The sequence below is a fragment of the Berghia stephanieae genome, chromosome 12, assembly GCF_034508935.2.
Source record: "Berghia stephanieae isolate SIO BIC M18660-M18661 chromosome 12, UCSD_Bste_1.3, whole genome shotgun sequence".
Classification (NCBI taxonomy): Eukaryota; Metazoa; Mollusca; class Gastropoda; order Nudibranchia; family Aeolidiidae; genus Berghia; species Berghia stephanieae.
Window position 1 is genome coordinate 7,729,113 of NC_088371.1, and position 14,364 is coordinate 7,743,476.

The 14,364-nt window shown below is 38.9% G+C and overlaps 1 protein-coding gene across 8 annotated transcripts in view; it reads left to right on the forward strand.

Annotated features, from left to right (window-relative positions):
• LOC144957842 (zinc phosphodiesterase ELAC protein 1-like) overlaps window positions 1–6,749 on the forward strand; it is a 22,453-nt gene extending 15,704 nt beyond the window's left edge. For all 8 annotated transcript variants that reach the window (XM_078889306.1, XM_078889308.1, XM_078889311.1 and 5 more), the window contains exons 8-10: window positions 151–331; window positions 2,298–2,392; window positions 5,861–6,749. In XM_078889306.1, coding sequence (XP_078745432.1) covers window positions 151–331; window positions 2,298–2,392; window positions 5,861–5,968 — 384 coding nt within the window. In that variant the 3' untranslated portion in view covers window positions 5,969–6,749. The remainder of the gene's footprint in view (window positions 1–150; window positions 332–2,297; window positions 2,393–5,860) is intronic.
• Window positions 6,750–14,364: the final 7,615 nt, after the last annotated feature.

Below are 14,364 nucleotides of genomic sequence, written 5' to 3' on the forward strand. Positions count from 1 at the left end.
ATACGCATCATTTCTCGTCTTACATGTTCAATGTTACTGTTGGCTTGAAACCCCCTGTAAATCACTTTGAGCATGTTTAGTGGATATTGCCCTTTATAAAAGCTCAAGTTTTTGTTGTTTTGTGTTTTTTGTTTTTTTTTCAAATTCCAGGTGCGACCTGAGGATGTTCTGTCCGCTCCAATACCCGGTCGTAAGATTGTCATTGGTGGAGATTCTAGTGACTCCAGTCAGCTGACAAAAGTGGCCCACAATGCATCAGTGATGGTCCACGAGGCCACGTTAGAAAACAGCTTGACTGAAACGTGTGTACAGAATGGACACTCCACACCAGGTTTGCCTGCTGATGTTATTTTGAAGTATAAAAATAGTCAATAATCAATATATAGATTGATAGAAAATCGGATTTTGTGTAACTGTAAATATAGTCAATAATTTATAGATTGTTAGAAAATCGGATTTTGTGTAACTGTAAATATAGTCAATAATCTATAGATTGTTAGAAAATCGGATTTTGTGTAACTGTAAATATAGTCAATAATCTATAGATTGTTAGAAAATCGGATTTTGTGTAACTGTAATATAGTCAATAATCTATAGATTGTTAGAAAATCGGATTTTGTGTAACTGTAAATATAGTCAATAATTTATAGATTGTTAGAAAATCGGATTTTGTGTAACTGTAAATATAGTCAATAATCTATAGATTGTTAGAAAATCGGATTTTGTGTAACTGTAAATATAGTCAATAATCTATAGATTGTTAGAAAATCGGATTTTGTGTAACTGTAAATATAGTCAATAATCTATAGATTGTTAGAAAATCGGATTTTGTGTAACTGTAAATATAGTCAATAATCTATAGATTGTTAGAAAATCGGATTTTGTGTAACTGTAAATATAGTCAATAATTTATAGATTGTTAGAAAATCGGATTTTGTGTAACTGTAAATATAGTCAATAATCTATAGATTGTTAGAAAATCGGATTTTGTGTAACTATTGGCGCATAGTGAGTCCCTGGAAAAGACTCTTTACTCACATTCTTTCACCGTACTCAGGTGTAAAATGAGTACCTGGCTGTTTACAGTGTTGTCTCTGTCCCAAAAAAATTGTACAATCGCCTAAGAGGCGTCATGTCCCGTCCTAAATGTTAAATGTTGCTGTTGGTCAGGGACCCCTTGTAAAGCACTTTGAGCACATTTAGTGGATGTTGCACTGTATAAAAGCTCACAAAAAATAATAATAATTGGATTTTGTGTAATGCAATGGTTCCATATTCACCAAACCAATCAAATTTTCCAAGGGCTTTACAATTGAGATGAAGATGTAATAGTGTCCAATCCAAGCGATGGCAAGCAATTGCTTCTGTTCATTTAATTACCTCTCTCCTTACTGACCACATTCCCCAAAACGTCATACCAGTCCAAAATAAAATTGATTTTTCACTCTAACTCAAACGGAATAAGTTTATTCTTTACATAATGTTGTAGGGCAAAACAAGCTCTAAATAACGGCATTAAAAAAAAAAAATGATGCCCTACCGCCACAAGATCATATCAATTCGTCACCTAGGCATACCATGAAGGAATATAGATAATCCATCAAACACGATGTCTGATGTCAACAGGAATCACCCATGTTGTCCAAATTGGGGGTTAATAATCTTGCCATAGGAAAAAAGCAAAAGTGCCTGGAACCTTCAGGGTCACAGCTCAGTGCCTTAACAACTTGGCCCCTCCCCCCCCCCCCCCCCCCCCCCCCCCCCTCCCCCTTAACATAACAGCATAACTATTACAAAAATATTTCTACACATTTGTGATCTAGAATACAAATCTTCATGAGAAAAATGTTTATTGTATCATTACAAATTTGATGGTTTTTCTGGGGTTGGTAAGCAAAGGGTTAATGATGTGCGGCTATGTGGTCTAGTGGTATGACACTTGCTTTCGGATTGGAAGGTCCTCGGTTCGAGCCTCGCTCGGCACATTGTTGAGTCCTTGGAGAAGGCTGTTTACTCACATTCTCTCACCGTACTCATGTGTAAAATGAGTACCTGGCCGTTAACAGTGTTGTCTCTGTCCGAAAAAAATTGTAATATCGCCGTCATGTCCCGTTCTAAATGTTAACTGTTGCTGTTGACCAGAGACCCCTTGTAAAGCACTTTGAGCACGTTTAGTATATGTTGCGCTATATAACAGCTCAATTTTTTTTTTAATGATGCAAAAACCAGCATAAATTTCGGCTCCATAAGCTTTTATGACTCTGCAGAAATCATTTTTTAAATGTTATTTTCCCCAGAAATGACAGCAACCCTCGCCAAGACACTGGACGTCAAGACCCTAATTCTGACCCATTTCAGTCAGAGGTACAAACCCCTGGGTGCTGAATTAAAAGTAAGTCATGACCCATTTCAGTCAGAGGTACAAACCCCTGGGTGCTGAATTAAAAGTAAGTCATGACCCATTTCAGTCAGAGGTACAAACCCCTGGGTGCTGAATTAAAAGTAAGTCATGACCCATTTCAGTCAGAGGTACAAACCCCTGGGTGCTGAATTAAAAGTAAGTCATGACCCATTTCAGTCAGAGGTATAAACTCCTGGGTGCTGAATTAAAAGTAAGTCACTGACACTAAAAGCATAAAAAAACCCTGAAGTGTTGATTGACGCTGATCTTTCAATGTCCAGTCAGGTCTGTCACATTATAAGAACAATGTATAGCAATGACTATGAAAATTTTTGTTTTCAATCTTTGTAGGAAATACTACTCTTAAATCAAAGCCCTATCTCCACTGAGTAAAAATCTTTTTGAATTTTGAAAATCCATTAATATATAACAAAGTTATGCAGTTTTAAAGATGTCATTTATTTGGATGACTCGCAAAGAGAAAAAAATACTGAAAATATGGGACGCTTTTTCTGCGTTTTATTCTGGTTTGTGCCTGTATCTCGCTTAATACGTAGAATTAGATATTAAAACTTGGCAATTTTATGGCAAAATTATCAGAAAATATGATGAAGACATCAGAAGAGTTCTAACTTGTATAGTTTTAGAGCTGTATGGCTAGGATCAACTATAAATTTGTTTTAAAATATACATAATATTGATCATTTGGAACTTTTCCGAAGTGTAATTTTGTGTCTACAACACATACAAATGACACGAAAAATGCCTGCTGAATTATTATCAATCAGTCCCGTGAGTCCATGGCTTATGTTATTTCTAGTATTGATTTGAGAGAGAGAGAGAGAGAGAGAGAGAGAGAGAGAGAGAGAGTGGAGAGAGAGAGAGAGAGAGAGAGAGAGAGAGAGAGAGAGAGAGAGAGAGAGAGAGAGAGAGAGAGAGAGAGAGAGTGTTAATCTACTATCCCTATGACATAACAATGAAACAATACCTTAATTTTTAAAAAGCACGCAAGGATTTGTGTCATCACTCGTCACGAACAAGTTGCCAGATGGCCACGTGTGTGGCCAAATATATAATTTTGTTTCTTTTTTTACATTTTATTCATCTATGTTTGTCTCAGTGACATTTATCCTAGTCTATTCAATTTTCTGTATGTAAAAATTTAGTTCATTTTAAGTGGGCCAGTCTTAATATTGAAAGACATATGATTTTCTATTTAGCCACTTTTGAAGTCGAATTTGGTCAGGTTAAAGTTTGGCCATCTGGCAGCCTTGCCTCGCTCACGTCATTTTCGTGTCACGCGATGGTGGAGCAAATTGGCCGTCTCTATATTTTCACTTATTGAATTGCAAATTGGGTTGATGTTTTGTGAGAATACGGGAAAAGTACTTATCATAATCGAATGAATTTGAAATATAAATAGAAGAAATGTGCCTATATAACCTTATGAGCGACAAAATCTCTCCTCTTTGTAGTTTTAGAAATATTGTACTCCAAAGAGTAAAAATCTATTTTTAACAGTCTTCTGGTAATCATACGAGTTTTGTCGCTTGACATAATCTAAAATGACCTCTTTTCTAACTGTGTGCCAACTTTCAGTCATATTCATCTATAAACAGCGTCGTAATTAATTTTTTAAAATAGCATATATGAAACGGCTTCGTCCCATATTTTGTCGCGAATTTGGGCACTTCATGAGCGAAAAAGAGGCCCAAAGATTTGTGCAGGATAGTCATTGCTACAATGTACCTTGACATCAGAAGCATTACTAAAATTAGAAACCTTATCTCAACAAAAAATCAAAAGTTTTGATAAATTCCTTTTTACTTTCAAATTTAGACTATTGCATTTCATTCCTGGTAAATGTGGAAAAAGAAAAAACCAAAACAGATAGCCTCCAAGTTATACAGAATAATGCTGCTATGCTTGTTTTAAAACAATCTAAATTCTCCTCAGCACCTGCCTCCTTCGAGAGCTTCAGTGCCTTCATTTTGAGAAGCGAATGATTTGTAAAATTGCTACCATGGCTTATAAATCTTTACACAATGGGTCCCTGTTGAATATTAACAATCCTTTAAGGGTATCAACTCTAACAAGAACCTTAAGATCCAGTGATGATAAGCTCAAATTGGTGAGGCCAAAGGTTCTTCCATCCAGTGGCGCTTACATCGCTTGTAATGAAATGTTTAGAAAAAATTTTAACATGTGAGCTCCTACAAAAATGTTATGACCTGAATTTGCTAAATCCGTACCAATTTGCATACCAGCAACATCTCAGTGTAGAAGACGCACTTTTAACCGCCACAAATTTGATCTTAAAACACCTTGAGCAAACGCCCTCGAATTACGCCGGAATCCTGTATGTCGACTTTTCCATCAGCTTTTAATGCCATGAACACAGATATTTTGTTTCAAAAGTTGTGCAACATGGATATTCCAAACTACCTTATTAAATGGTATAAAGAGTATCTGACCCATAGACTGCAATGTGTAAAATTGGGTGAAAATATCTCCAACAAAAGAACGTTGTCGAACGGATGTCCCCAAGGCTGCGTGAGTTCCCCAATCCTGTACAGCTTATACACCAACGACTGCAGACCATCCTTTGAAAATTGTTTTATAGTGAAATATGCAGATGATACTGTTATTCTTGGCTTATTAAAAGATAAAGTTACCGAAAAGAATGATTTCAAACAAATTAATACATTCACCGATTGGTGTGAACAAAACCAGCTTGAATTAAATGTTTAAAAAACGAAAGAACAGGTGTTTGGTGTAAAAAATAAAAACGACTTAAAGTGTGTGACGATCGGTAAAGATGATGTTGAGATAGTTGAATATTTTAAATATTTAGGAATAACCATTGATAGGTCCCTCAATTTCTCTCAACATATTAATATAATATCTAAGAAAGTTGCTCAAAGATTATACATCCTAAGGAAATTGAGAACATTTCAGGTAGGGAAGAAAACTATGTTAATGTTAAGAGTTTATGACTCATTGATTAAAAGTGTAATTGCGTTTGGCTGCACCATATGGTTTGGCAGATGCCGACTTAAAGATAAATCAAAAATTTCAAAAAATAATAAACCATCCTCTTGATGGAGTAGAAACAGTTCATGGAAAAGCAATAGATAGGAAAGCATTCTCAATTACCAACAATAAAAAATATATTTTATACCATGAATTTAGTCTTTTACCATCTGGGAGAAGGTTTTGTCAGATTAAATGTAGAACTAACAAGTATAAATCAACGTTCATTCCATCAGCAATAAAAATGTTGAATATTTCATATGGTACAGCTAAACCAAGGATTGATGCGTTGACTGATTGATTGATTAATTTATTTAATGTTAGATAAATTATTATTATTATTATTATTATTATTATTATTATTATTATTATTATTATTATTATTATTATTATTATTATTATTACTATTTATTTATTTATTTTCAGGAAGGAGATCAGAGTGTAGATATCTTGTTGAAAGAGGCCCGTGAGGTGTTCCCCCCAGACTGTGTGATGTTAGCCCATGACTTGATGGTGTATCCTGTGACAAGATGATGACAATATTACAGGGATACCACATTTCCGGTTTTATTTTAGATTTTTCCAGGGGGGTGAGGGGGGGGGGGGGGGGGGGTTCACACCTCAATTCACACCTGAGCATTTTTTCCTGTCTCTCAGAAGATGGCCACACGAGGTATTGATGGCATGCTCTTGGAATATACACCAATTCCCTATTTGCGCCATTCCCCTTTGTCTAACCTTTTCTTGGGTGCTTTAACTGTAATTCTAGAACTTTTTACTATCCCATTTTCTTCCTTTTTACTGGCGCTGATATGACCTTAATGTGTTGCAAGCGCCGTAAAACACTTAAAAACAAAAACAAACGAACATATCAATGGAACATACTTAGATAACGTACAGAACGTCTGGAGACCAACAAAAGGTGTTGACTTTAAACAGAAGTTGACTTTAAAAATGTTGACTTTATGCTGATTTCACTATAATACAAACCTACCAATTCTTTCTGTTTGTTCTTATTTTTGATTTTCAGCCATTTAGCCTACCCATTTTATTAATTTAAAACATTATTTTTTACTATTCTGGAAAAGTCATTATTATCATCACCATCATCATTATCATCATCATCAGCATCATCATAATCACCACCATCATCATTATGATCATCATTATCATCATCATCTTTATCATCATCATCATCATCATCATCATCATCATCATATTTCCTTGCCTCCTATCTGGATTTGAAGTGATGTACATATTTATTTTTTTTTAATTGTTTTTTGTTATAGGCTAAAGAAGGGCTTTTAGCCTGAAACGTTATGTGTTCGGTATTTTGTTCTTTTAAATTTTTTTTTTTTAAGCTGCTATACAGTGGTGGTCACCTTGTTTAAATGCCAGCGGGTTTAGTGCCCATTTTGCTTAAATGCCTGCTAATTTAGTGAAACGGATTAATTTCTCTAGAACGTAACTATAAATACCAGCTTTTCAAATTGGTTGCTGCTCTAAAAAGAAATTGAAAAAAGAAAAAAAAATAGAAAAAAAAGAAGAAAGAAAGAGAGAATTTTCAATGCCATTTACGGCCAAAAGAATTGATTCCTGTGATCTTGTGGTATAACACTCACTTTCGATTGGATGCTCCTGGGTTCAAGCCTCGCTCGGCGCATAGTTGACTCCTTGGAAAAGGCTCTTTACTCACATTCTCTCACCATATTCAGGTGTAAAATGACTACCTGACCCTTAACAGCGTTGTCTCTGTCTGAAAAAAAATTGTATTATCGCCTAACAGGCGTCATGTCTCGTTCTACATGTTACGCGTTGCTGTTGGTCAGGGACTCTTTTGTAAAGCGCTTTGGGCATGTTTAGTGGATATTGCACGATATAAAAGCTCAAGTTTTCATCCCCTGTTTGCGAGAGCATTATTTGATATCCAGTAACACTGCTTCAAATGACTGTCAATTCATTTCACATTCGCTCCACCCTCATCGTTTCCAGTTTCCAGCAGACACATCCTATGCATACTTGCCGAATCTTACGATTTTTTTTTCGTAATGTTACAAATTTTAGTCAAATTTCATGGCCAATTACGAATATACGAAATTGTATGGAAAATTACGAATTTTAAATTCTCAGTAATACTTAAATAGTGGTGATTACAATGATAAATAATAATAATGATGATAATAATAATAATAATAATAATAATAATAATAATAATAATAATAATAATAAAGCATTTCTACAGCAGATAAGCATGACGATGTAATGTTGAAGTGATCATCAATGTCAAATTATGGTTGTTCAAACACAATTTTAGAAATTACTAATTTCCTTGTCAAGTTACTAAAAATTGACAAATAAATTACTAAATTTGACGTTTTCATTTTGGCAGGTCTGCCTAAGTCCCCCATACTGCTTTCTCTCCACGTAGCGCCTAATCAGCTCTTACAATAGACACCTAGATAACCACACCTCTCGGACAGACTTCATAATGTAAACAATGGCAGTGATTGGTTAACATTAACATAGCTAATGACACAGGTTTTACTATCAATGACATGTGTCTCAGTAAAATATCCACTGTTCTACCGCTTAATCAATAGAACAAACACAGATAATCTGTATTCCTCTTATCGCCTGTTAGGCGATATTACAATTTTTTTTACCCCGACTGAGACAACGCTGTTGAGCTTTTTAAAATATATATATAGGGAATGAGATTAGCGGAAGAGTAGCGTCCCTTGATTGGACGCCACCGGCGGAGAAGTTATAAGAGAGAGAACGTCAATATGGCTTTGCGCATGCTTCCGGTGAAAGCGGCATGAGACACTTCACCGAAAGCGAGGACGAGAGAGACGCATGCGCAAAACGATGTTAACGTTCTACTTGTAAGGTGACGTCCAATCAAGGGACGCTACTCTTCCGCTAATCTCATTCCCTATAGCGCAATATCCACTAAACGTACACAAAGCGCTTTACAAGGGGTCCCTGGCCAACGGCAACATGTTAGGCGATATTACAATTTTTTTTCCGACAGAGACAATGCTGTTATCGGCCAGGTACTCATTTTACTCCTGAGTACAGTGAGAGAATGTGAGTAAAGATCCTTCTCCAAGGACTCAACAATACGCCGAGCGAGATCGAGCCTCGAATCGTGATCTCGCGGGATCTCGTATGGATGATTAAGTTCTAGGTTCAAAGTTCAATTTTCATAGAAAAATCTCGAGATTAAAGTGACAAACAGGCAATAAAAACTTCCGCGTTAAAATGTTAAGTAAATGAGTTCTTCACAGACACACACATACACACACACACACACACACACACACACAGGGGCACGTACAGAAAGAGTGACTCCCGCATTCTCTCTTTGTATATATGTGTGTGTGTGTGTCTGTGAAGAAAGATAATCCTTCAGAGCTATATAATTTATGGAGTCAGAGTTTATCCCGGTATCTATAGCGTTATACAAACGATAGAAATTGCTTGCTGACCTTTGTATAGGACGCTAATAAAAGCAAAGTGCATTTCATATCTAACAGACCTAGCAAGCAATCATTGCTGGGTGGACAGTGAGTTCAGAACCAAAAAAGCTGAGTCTTTCCTGGGATCGCTTCCACTCCCTTTGCGTGTGAAGCGAGTACTCACAACATTGCCATCCGGAAGTATAACGGACCAACACACAAAACTATGTGTAACCTGGAACGGTTATAGCCTGATTAATAATAGCCATCGTAAACTCATAGCCTGACACTGACCAAAAATTACGTCAAAAGACAAGTCTTTGACCGCAAAAGAAAACAAATCGTGAGTTGTATTCAATAGTTCAACCAATAGAATCATTTGATTCCTTGAGCTCTACTAACGACAACTCACTAGACGCTTCACAAACCTAAAAAATGATGTGAAGCTGTAAGTCCTAGAGGGTTCTAGTTCTAGTGTCAGGCTATATTATGTAAACGATGGCCTTCGTAAAGTTATGGCCTGACACTGACCAAAAAATGACGTCAAAATGCCAGTCTTTTGCCACAAAAGAAAACAAATCGTGAGTTGTATTCAATAGTTCAACCAATGAAACAACTTGTTTCCATGAGCTCTACTAACGACAACTCACTGAGCGGTGCAAAAACCAAATAATGACGTCAAACTGCCAGTCCTTTTGGATTTCAGTATCAGGCTATAACATAACGATGGCTACGCTCTGATCCACCAACTGAGCGTTCGTGATCCTCCCCATTCTTATGTGTGAGTGTGTGTGTGTGTGTGTGTGACCGTACGCGCGTTTGCAGACCTGCCCAATACTACGAAAAGTTCGTAGAAATACGAATTTTTGGCTCCAGCAGCGACAGAGCAGCATTCGCCTCAGTGACAATCCCTCGTAGGGGCGGGGACGTACACTACTCTGAGCTTGGTGAGAGGTTGCCAGGCTTTGATATCAGTAAGAGGAAACACTGGGTGGCTGCGAATCGGCTTCGATCCAGGAGCTGCCTAGCGGCAAGTGCGCTTCATCGGTGGGGTCTCTCTACCTGTCCAACATGTACCCGCTGTGGGCAAGAACATGAGACGGCAGAGCATCTAGTCGAACGGTTTGTTGTGACGATGCTACCCGGCGGGTTTGCGACGGTGCACGAATGCGGACCGGACTTTGCTGATTGGGTCGATCGTGTGAAAAACCATAAGAGGCTGCTGCCTCAGTGACTCAATAAATCTTGTTGAGAAGGAAACTCTAGTTCCTGGGTGAGGCTCCTTACCTCCCATAGTGGACAGGGAGGTACTTACTGTGTCTTCTATCCCCCTATATCTGTTTTTTTTTTTCAACTTGCTTTCTGTTTTTATCTTGGAATGAAATTTTAAGTGTACTTGGTTTTGTCCTGGTCCTGGCTGAGAGGGAAACAGTCAACAGTCAACAGTCGTGGTAGAGCCACGCTCTCACCTGCCAGGCGGAGTTGTCGTACCAATAAGGTCGCAGGTTCAAACCCCACCACCGCCGCGAAAAAATTTTTTATTCTCTATTGTCTTCTGGCACTTTTCTACTCACTTCATATCTTGTTGAAACAGTCAAATGTATAGTTTGTTTCGGGAGATGATATTTTTTCCCCTTGTAAATCATCTCTCTGTTACGCACTGTATTATGTTTTGTTTATATTATATATGATTTGTAAAACATTTGAGTGTATTCCTCTTAGTGGGGACCTGTGCTTGTGTCTGGATGAGACTTTCAGGTCATCTCAAACTAAGTACTTTGATAGTATGCTCTTGGAATATACATATGTTTCCAATTTGAACTCCCTTTGTCTTCCCTTTTCTTGGGTGCTTTAATTGTAATTCTAGAACTTTTTTCTATCCCATAGTCTTCCTGTTTAATGGCGCTGATATGACCTGAATGTGTTGCAAGTGCCGTAAAACCCTTAAAAACAAACAAACTCTAGTTCTGTAGAACCATATTCAGGACTTTGAACCGTTTCCAGAGCACGATGAGGGCAAATTGTACATTTCTACAGCTTTTTTATGTATTTTTTTTCCCTTCTATTTTTCGCTTGGCAACTCCGAATTTTTGAAATTTCAAGTAGGCAGCTCTGCGTTTGTATAGATGGTGTGTGCGTTGTTAAGAAACTCACAACATTGCCATCCAGAAGTATAACGGACCAACACACAAAACGATGTGTAACCTTGAATGTTTGTAGTCTGGTTGTGCAGCTATGTGGCCTTGTGGTGTGACACACTCGCTCAGCGCATAGTTGAGTCCTTGGAAAAGGCAGTTTACTCATTCTCTCACCGTACTCAGGCGTAATATGAGTACCTGGCCGTTAACAACGTTGTCTCTGTCCGAAAAAAAAATTGTAATATCGCCTAACAGGCGTCATGTCTCGTTCTACTTGTTACGTGTTGCTGTTGGTCAGGGACCTTTTGTAAAGCGCTTTGAGCATGTTTAGTGGATATTGCACTATATAAATACTCAAGTATTTTATTGTTGTATTTTGTTTATTTTTTAAAATACAATTTAGTCAGAATTACTCATAAACGCGGATGGCGAAAAGCAATAACAAAGACCTGAGTGACGTCAACTTCATTCTATCTATGCAATCGTCTTCATTCTTGATCTGACCGAACCATCCACCGTCGGTATTTGAGCGATACCCAATATTGTTCAGTAAGAAAGTCAAGTGATGTTGAGCGTAGCCAATGGCCGAGTGTTAACAAGTAATCGGTAAACTGGCCCTTGTGTTATGTTACCTAAGAAAATACATTAACCCTCTCCTTACCACCTATTGGAAAATCGTCACATTTGTTACGATGCAACCGTCACTTTTCTCATCCAGATTTCACTTCTGTTTGCTATAGCTATGAAAACGTGACATTCTGTAATAGAGCTCATATTGTCGAACAATATTATAATGTATAGAATGTGCTTGTTACTTTTCTGTTTGACTAAGATAATATGTCTGTTTTTGTGTTGGGTGGGTGTGCAGTTTTGGGGAAAATTCTGAAAATGGCTGGTAATGAGAGGGTTAACCTTTACCGCCACTCCCTAAAACGCACCCTATTCACCACATGTGTGGTCTTTTAGACCCGCCTATAGCTAAATAGAGATTTATTTCTTACGTCTCATTCGCCACTCGCGGGTCCTCTTAGACCCGGTGACTTGGGAAGAGAGAAGTATTTTGTGCCACCGATTCGCCACACGCGAGCGAGGTCTTTTGGACCTCTCTCTCTCTCTCTCTCTCTCTCTCTCTCTCTCTCTCTCTCTCTCTCTCTCTCTCCTCTCTCTCTCTCTCTCTCTCTCTCTCTCTCTTCTCTCTCTCTCTCTCTCTCTCTCTCTCTCTCTCTCTCTCCTCTCTCTCTCTCTCTCTCTCTCTCTCTCTCTCTCTCTCTCTCTCTCTCTCTCTCTCTCTCTCTCTCTCTCCTCTCTCTCTCTCTCTCTCTCTCTCTCTCTCTCTCTCTCTCTCTCTCTCTCTCTCTCTCTCTCTCTCTCTCTCTCTCTCTCTCTCTCTCTCTCTCTCTCTCTCTTCTCTCTCTCTCTCTCTCTCTCTCTCTCTCTCTCTCTCTCCTCTCTCTCTCTCTCTCTCTCTCTCTCTCTCTCTCTCTCCTCTCTCTCTCTCTCTTCTCTCTCTCTCTCTCTCTCTCTCTCTCTCTCTCTCTCTCTCTCTCTCTCTCTCTCTCTCTCTCTCTCTCTCTCTCTCTCTCTCCTCTCTCTCTCTCTCTCTCTCTCCTCTCTCTCTCTCTCTCTCTCTCTCTCCTCTCTCTCTCTCTCTCCTCTCTCTTCCTCTCTCTCTCTCTCTCTCTCTCCTCTCTTCTCTCTCTCCTCTTCTTTTGATATCCCAATTCCTTATGGGCTCATTGTGTTGTAACGGAAATCTAAATAGGATTCCACAGTCTGACGTCACGTCCGCCTAGTGCTGAGGAGGTTTACATTCATGTTCCGTTGGTCTGGTAGCTCACCAGTGTGGTGCTGTCCTTGAATGCAAACATGGATTGGTGAAGGGAGAGATGCTTTTTGTCCTTAAATATCTGAGGCAAAAACGTCTTGTTCCTCCTTACTGTCCCCACAAGAGTTAGCTTTTGGCGCAGCAGTTTTTGGGACAGCTCGAAGTCTGTGAAGTAATTGTCACAAGTGACGTTCCTTCCAGACTGAAAATAGCGCTGGACCAGGTTTAGAACAGTAGATGCTCCAACACTGCTGGCTGTTTTGGGCTGTGTTCCCTTTCCAAGATATGGTATGCCGTAGCACGGAAAGGCGTTGGCGGCATCACACACCCAAAATATTTTGATGCCATACTTGTCAGGCTTCGAGGGGATATACTGCAGAAAGGCACAACGACCACGGAAATTGACAAGTTGCTCGTCTACTGTGAGGGCTTCTCCCGGCGCATAGTGCATCTGAAGGGCAATCTGGAACTTGTTCCAAATGTCCCTGATTGGAGCAAACAGATCCCTGGCTCTTCGTTGGCTTCTCGTCAAACCGCATGTAAGTCAAAAGAGACGAAAAACGGTTCCGAGAGAAACAAGCCCGTAAAATTTGCAGTCCATCCAAAACATCGAACAACATCTTTATATCTGTCATGTTTTCCTTCCTGGAGCCTGCATACAGCAAGCACCCAATAAGTGCAGAGATCTCATCCCTTGTGCAGACTGTCCATTTCATGCCTTTCACCCTCCTCCCTTCAATATTTGTGTATTTTACGCACTCGTCGATCATGAACGCCGTGAAAAACAGCAGAAAGGCGCTCTCTGGTGTCTCCACATGTCCTGTTGCGGGAGTGCGGTCATGAGGTAACCTCAAAATATTGCGGGCTGGCGTTTTGGTAGCTGCAGGTTTGGTCTTACTCCAATCTACCATCCATGACTTGTAGCAGCCAGCATCTGAAGCGATGTCGTTGGCAACTACGGGCAACAGCTCGGTGTTGGTTGCAACCACAGGCAATAGCTCGGTATAGCTGGCAGTCTGCAAGTCATTATCATCCTCATCATCATCATCATCATCATCATCCCCACCAACTGCTTCGTCCATTTCACCATCCTCAACGTCAAACTGATTCTGAAATAAATCTTCTTCAGATGAAGATTCCTCTTCAGAGCTGTTCTCAGGCTCAACAGACAGGAGTTGTTCCATATATTTCTGTCCGCCATTTCACTGTTAAAACGAGAAACGTAATTTACTTTAGTTATTGAGTCCATTGAATGATAAAGAACTATGATACAGAGTCTATCCCGGTTTAGTAACGTTAAATGGACTGATAGCATTTGGTATCACAAGCATGACAATGGCTTGTACCGTATGAAGGGACCCCACCACTGTTGATAGAAGCCAACATGGAGAGATTGTGTGGAAATAACTAGAAATAATCTGACTCACACTGAAACCCAGGATTATTGGATCTGTTCACTATCAGCAAAAATCATAGAGGCTAGCTAATCTATTATCATCTTTATTT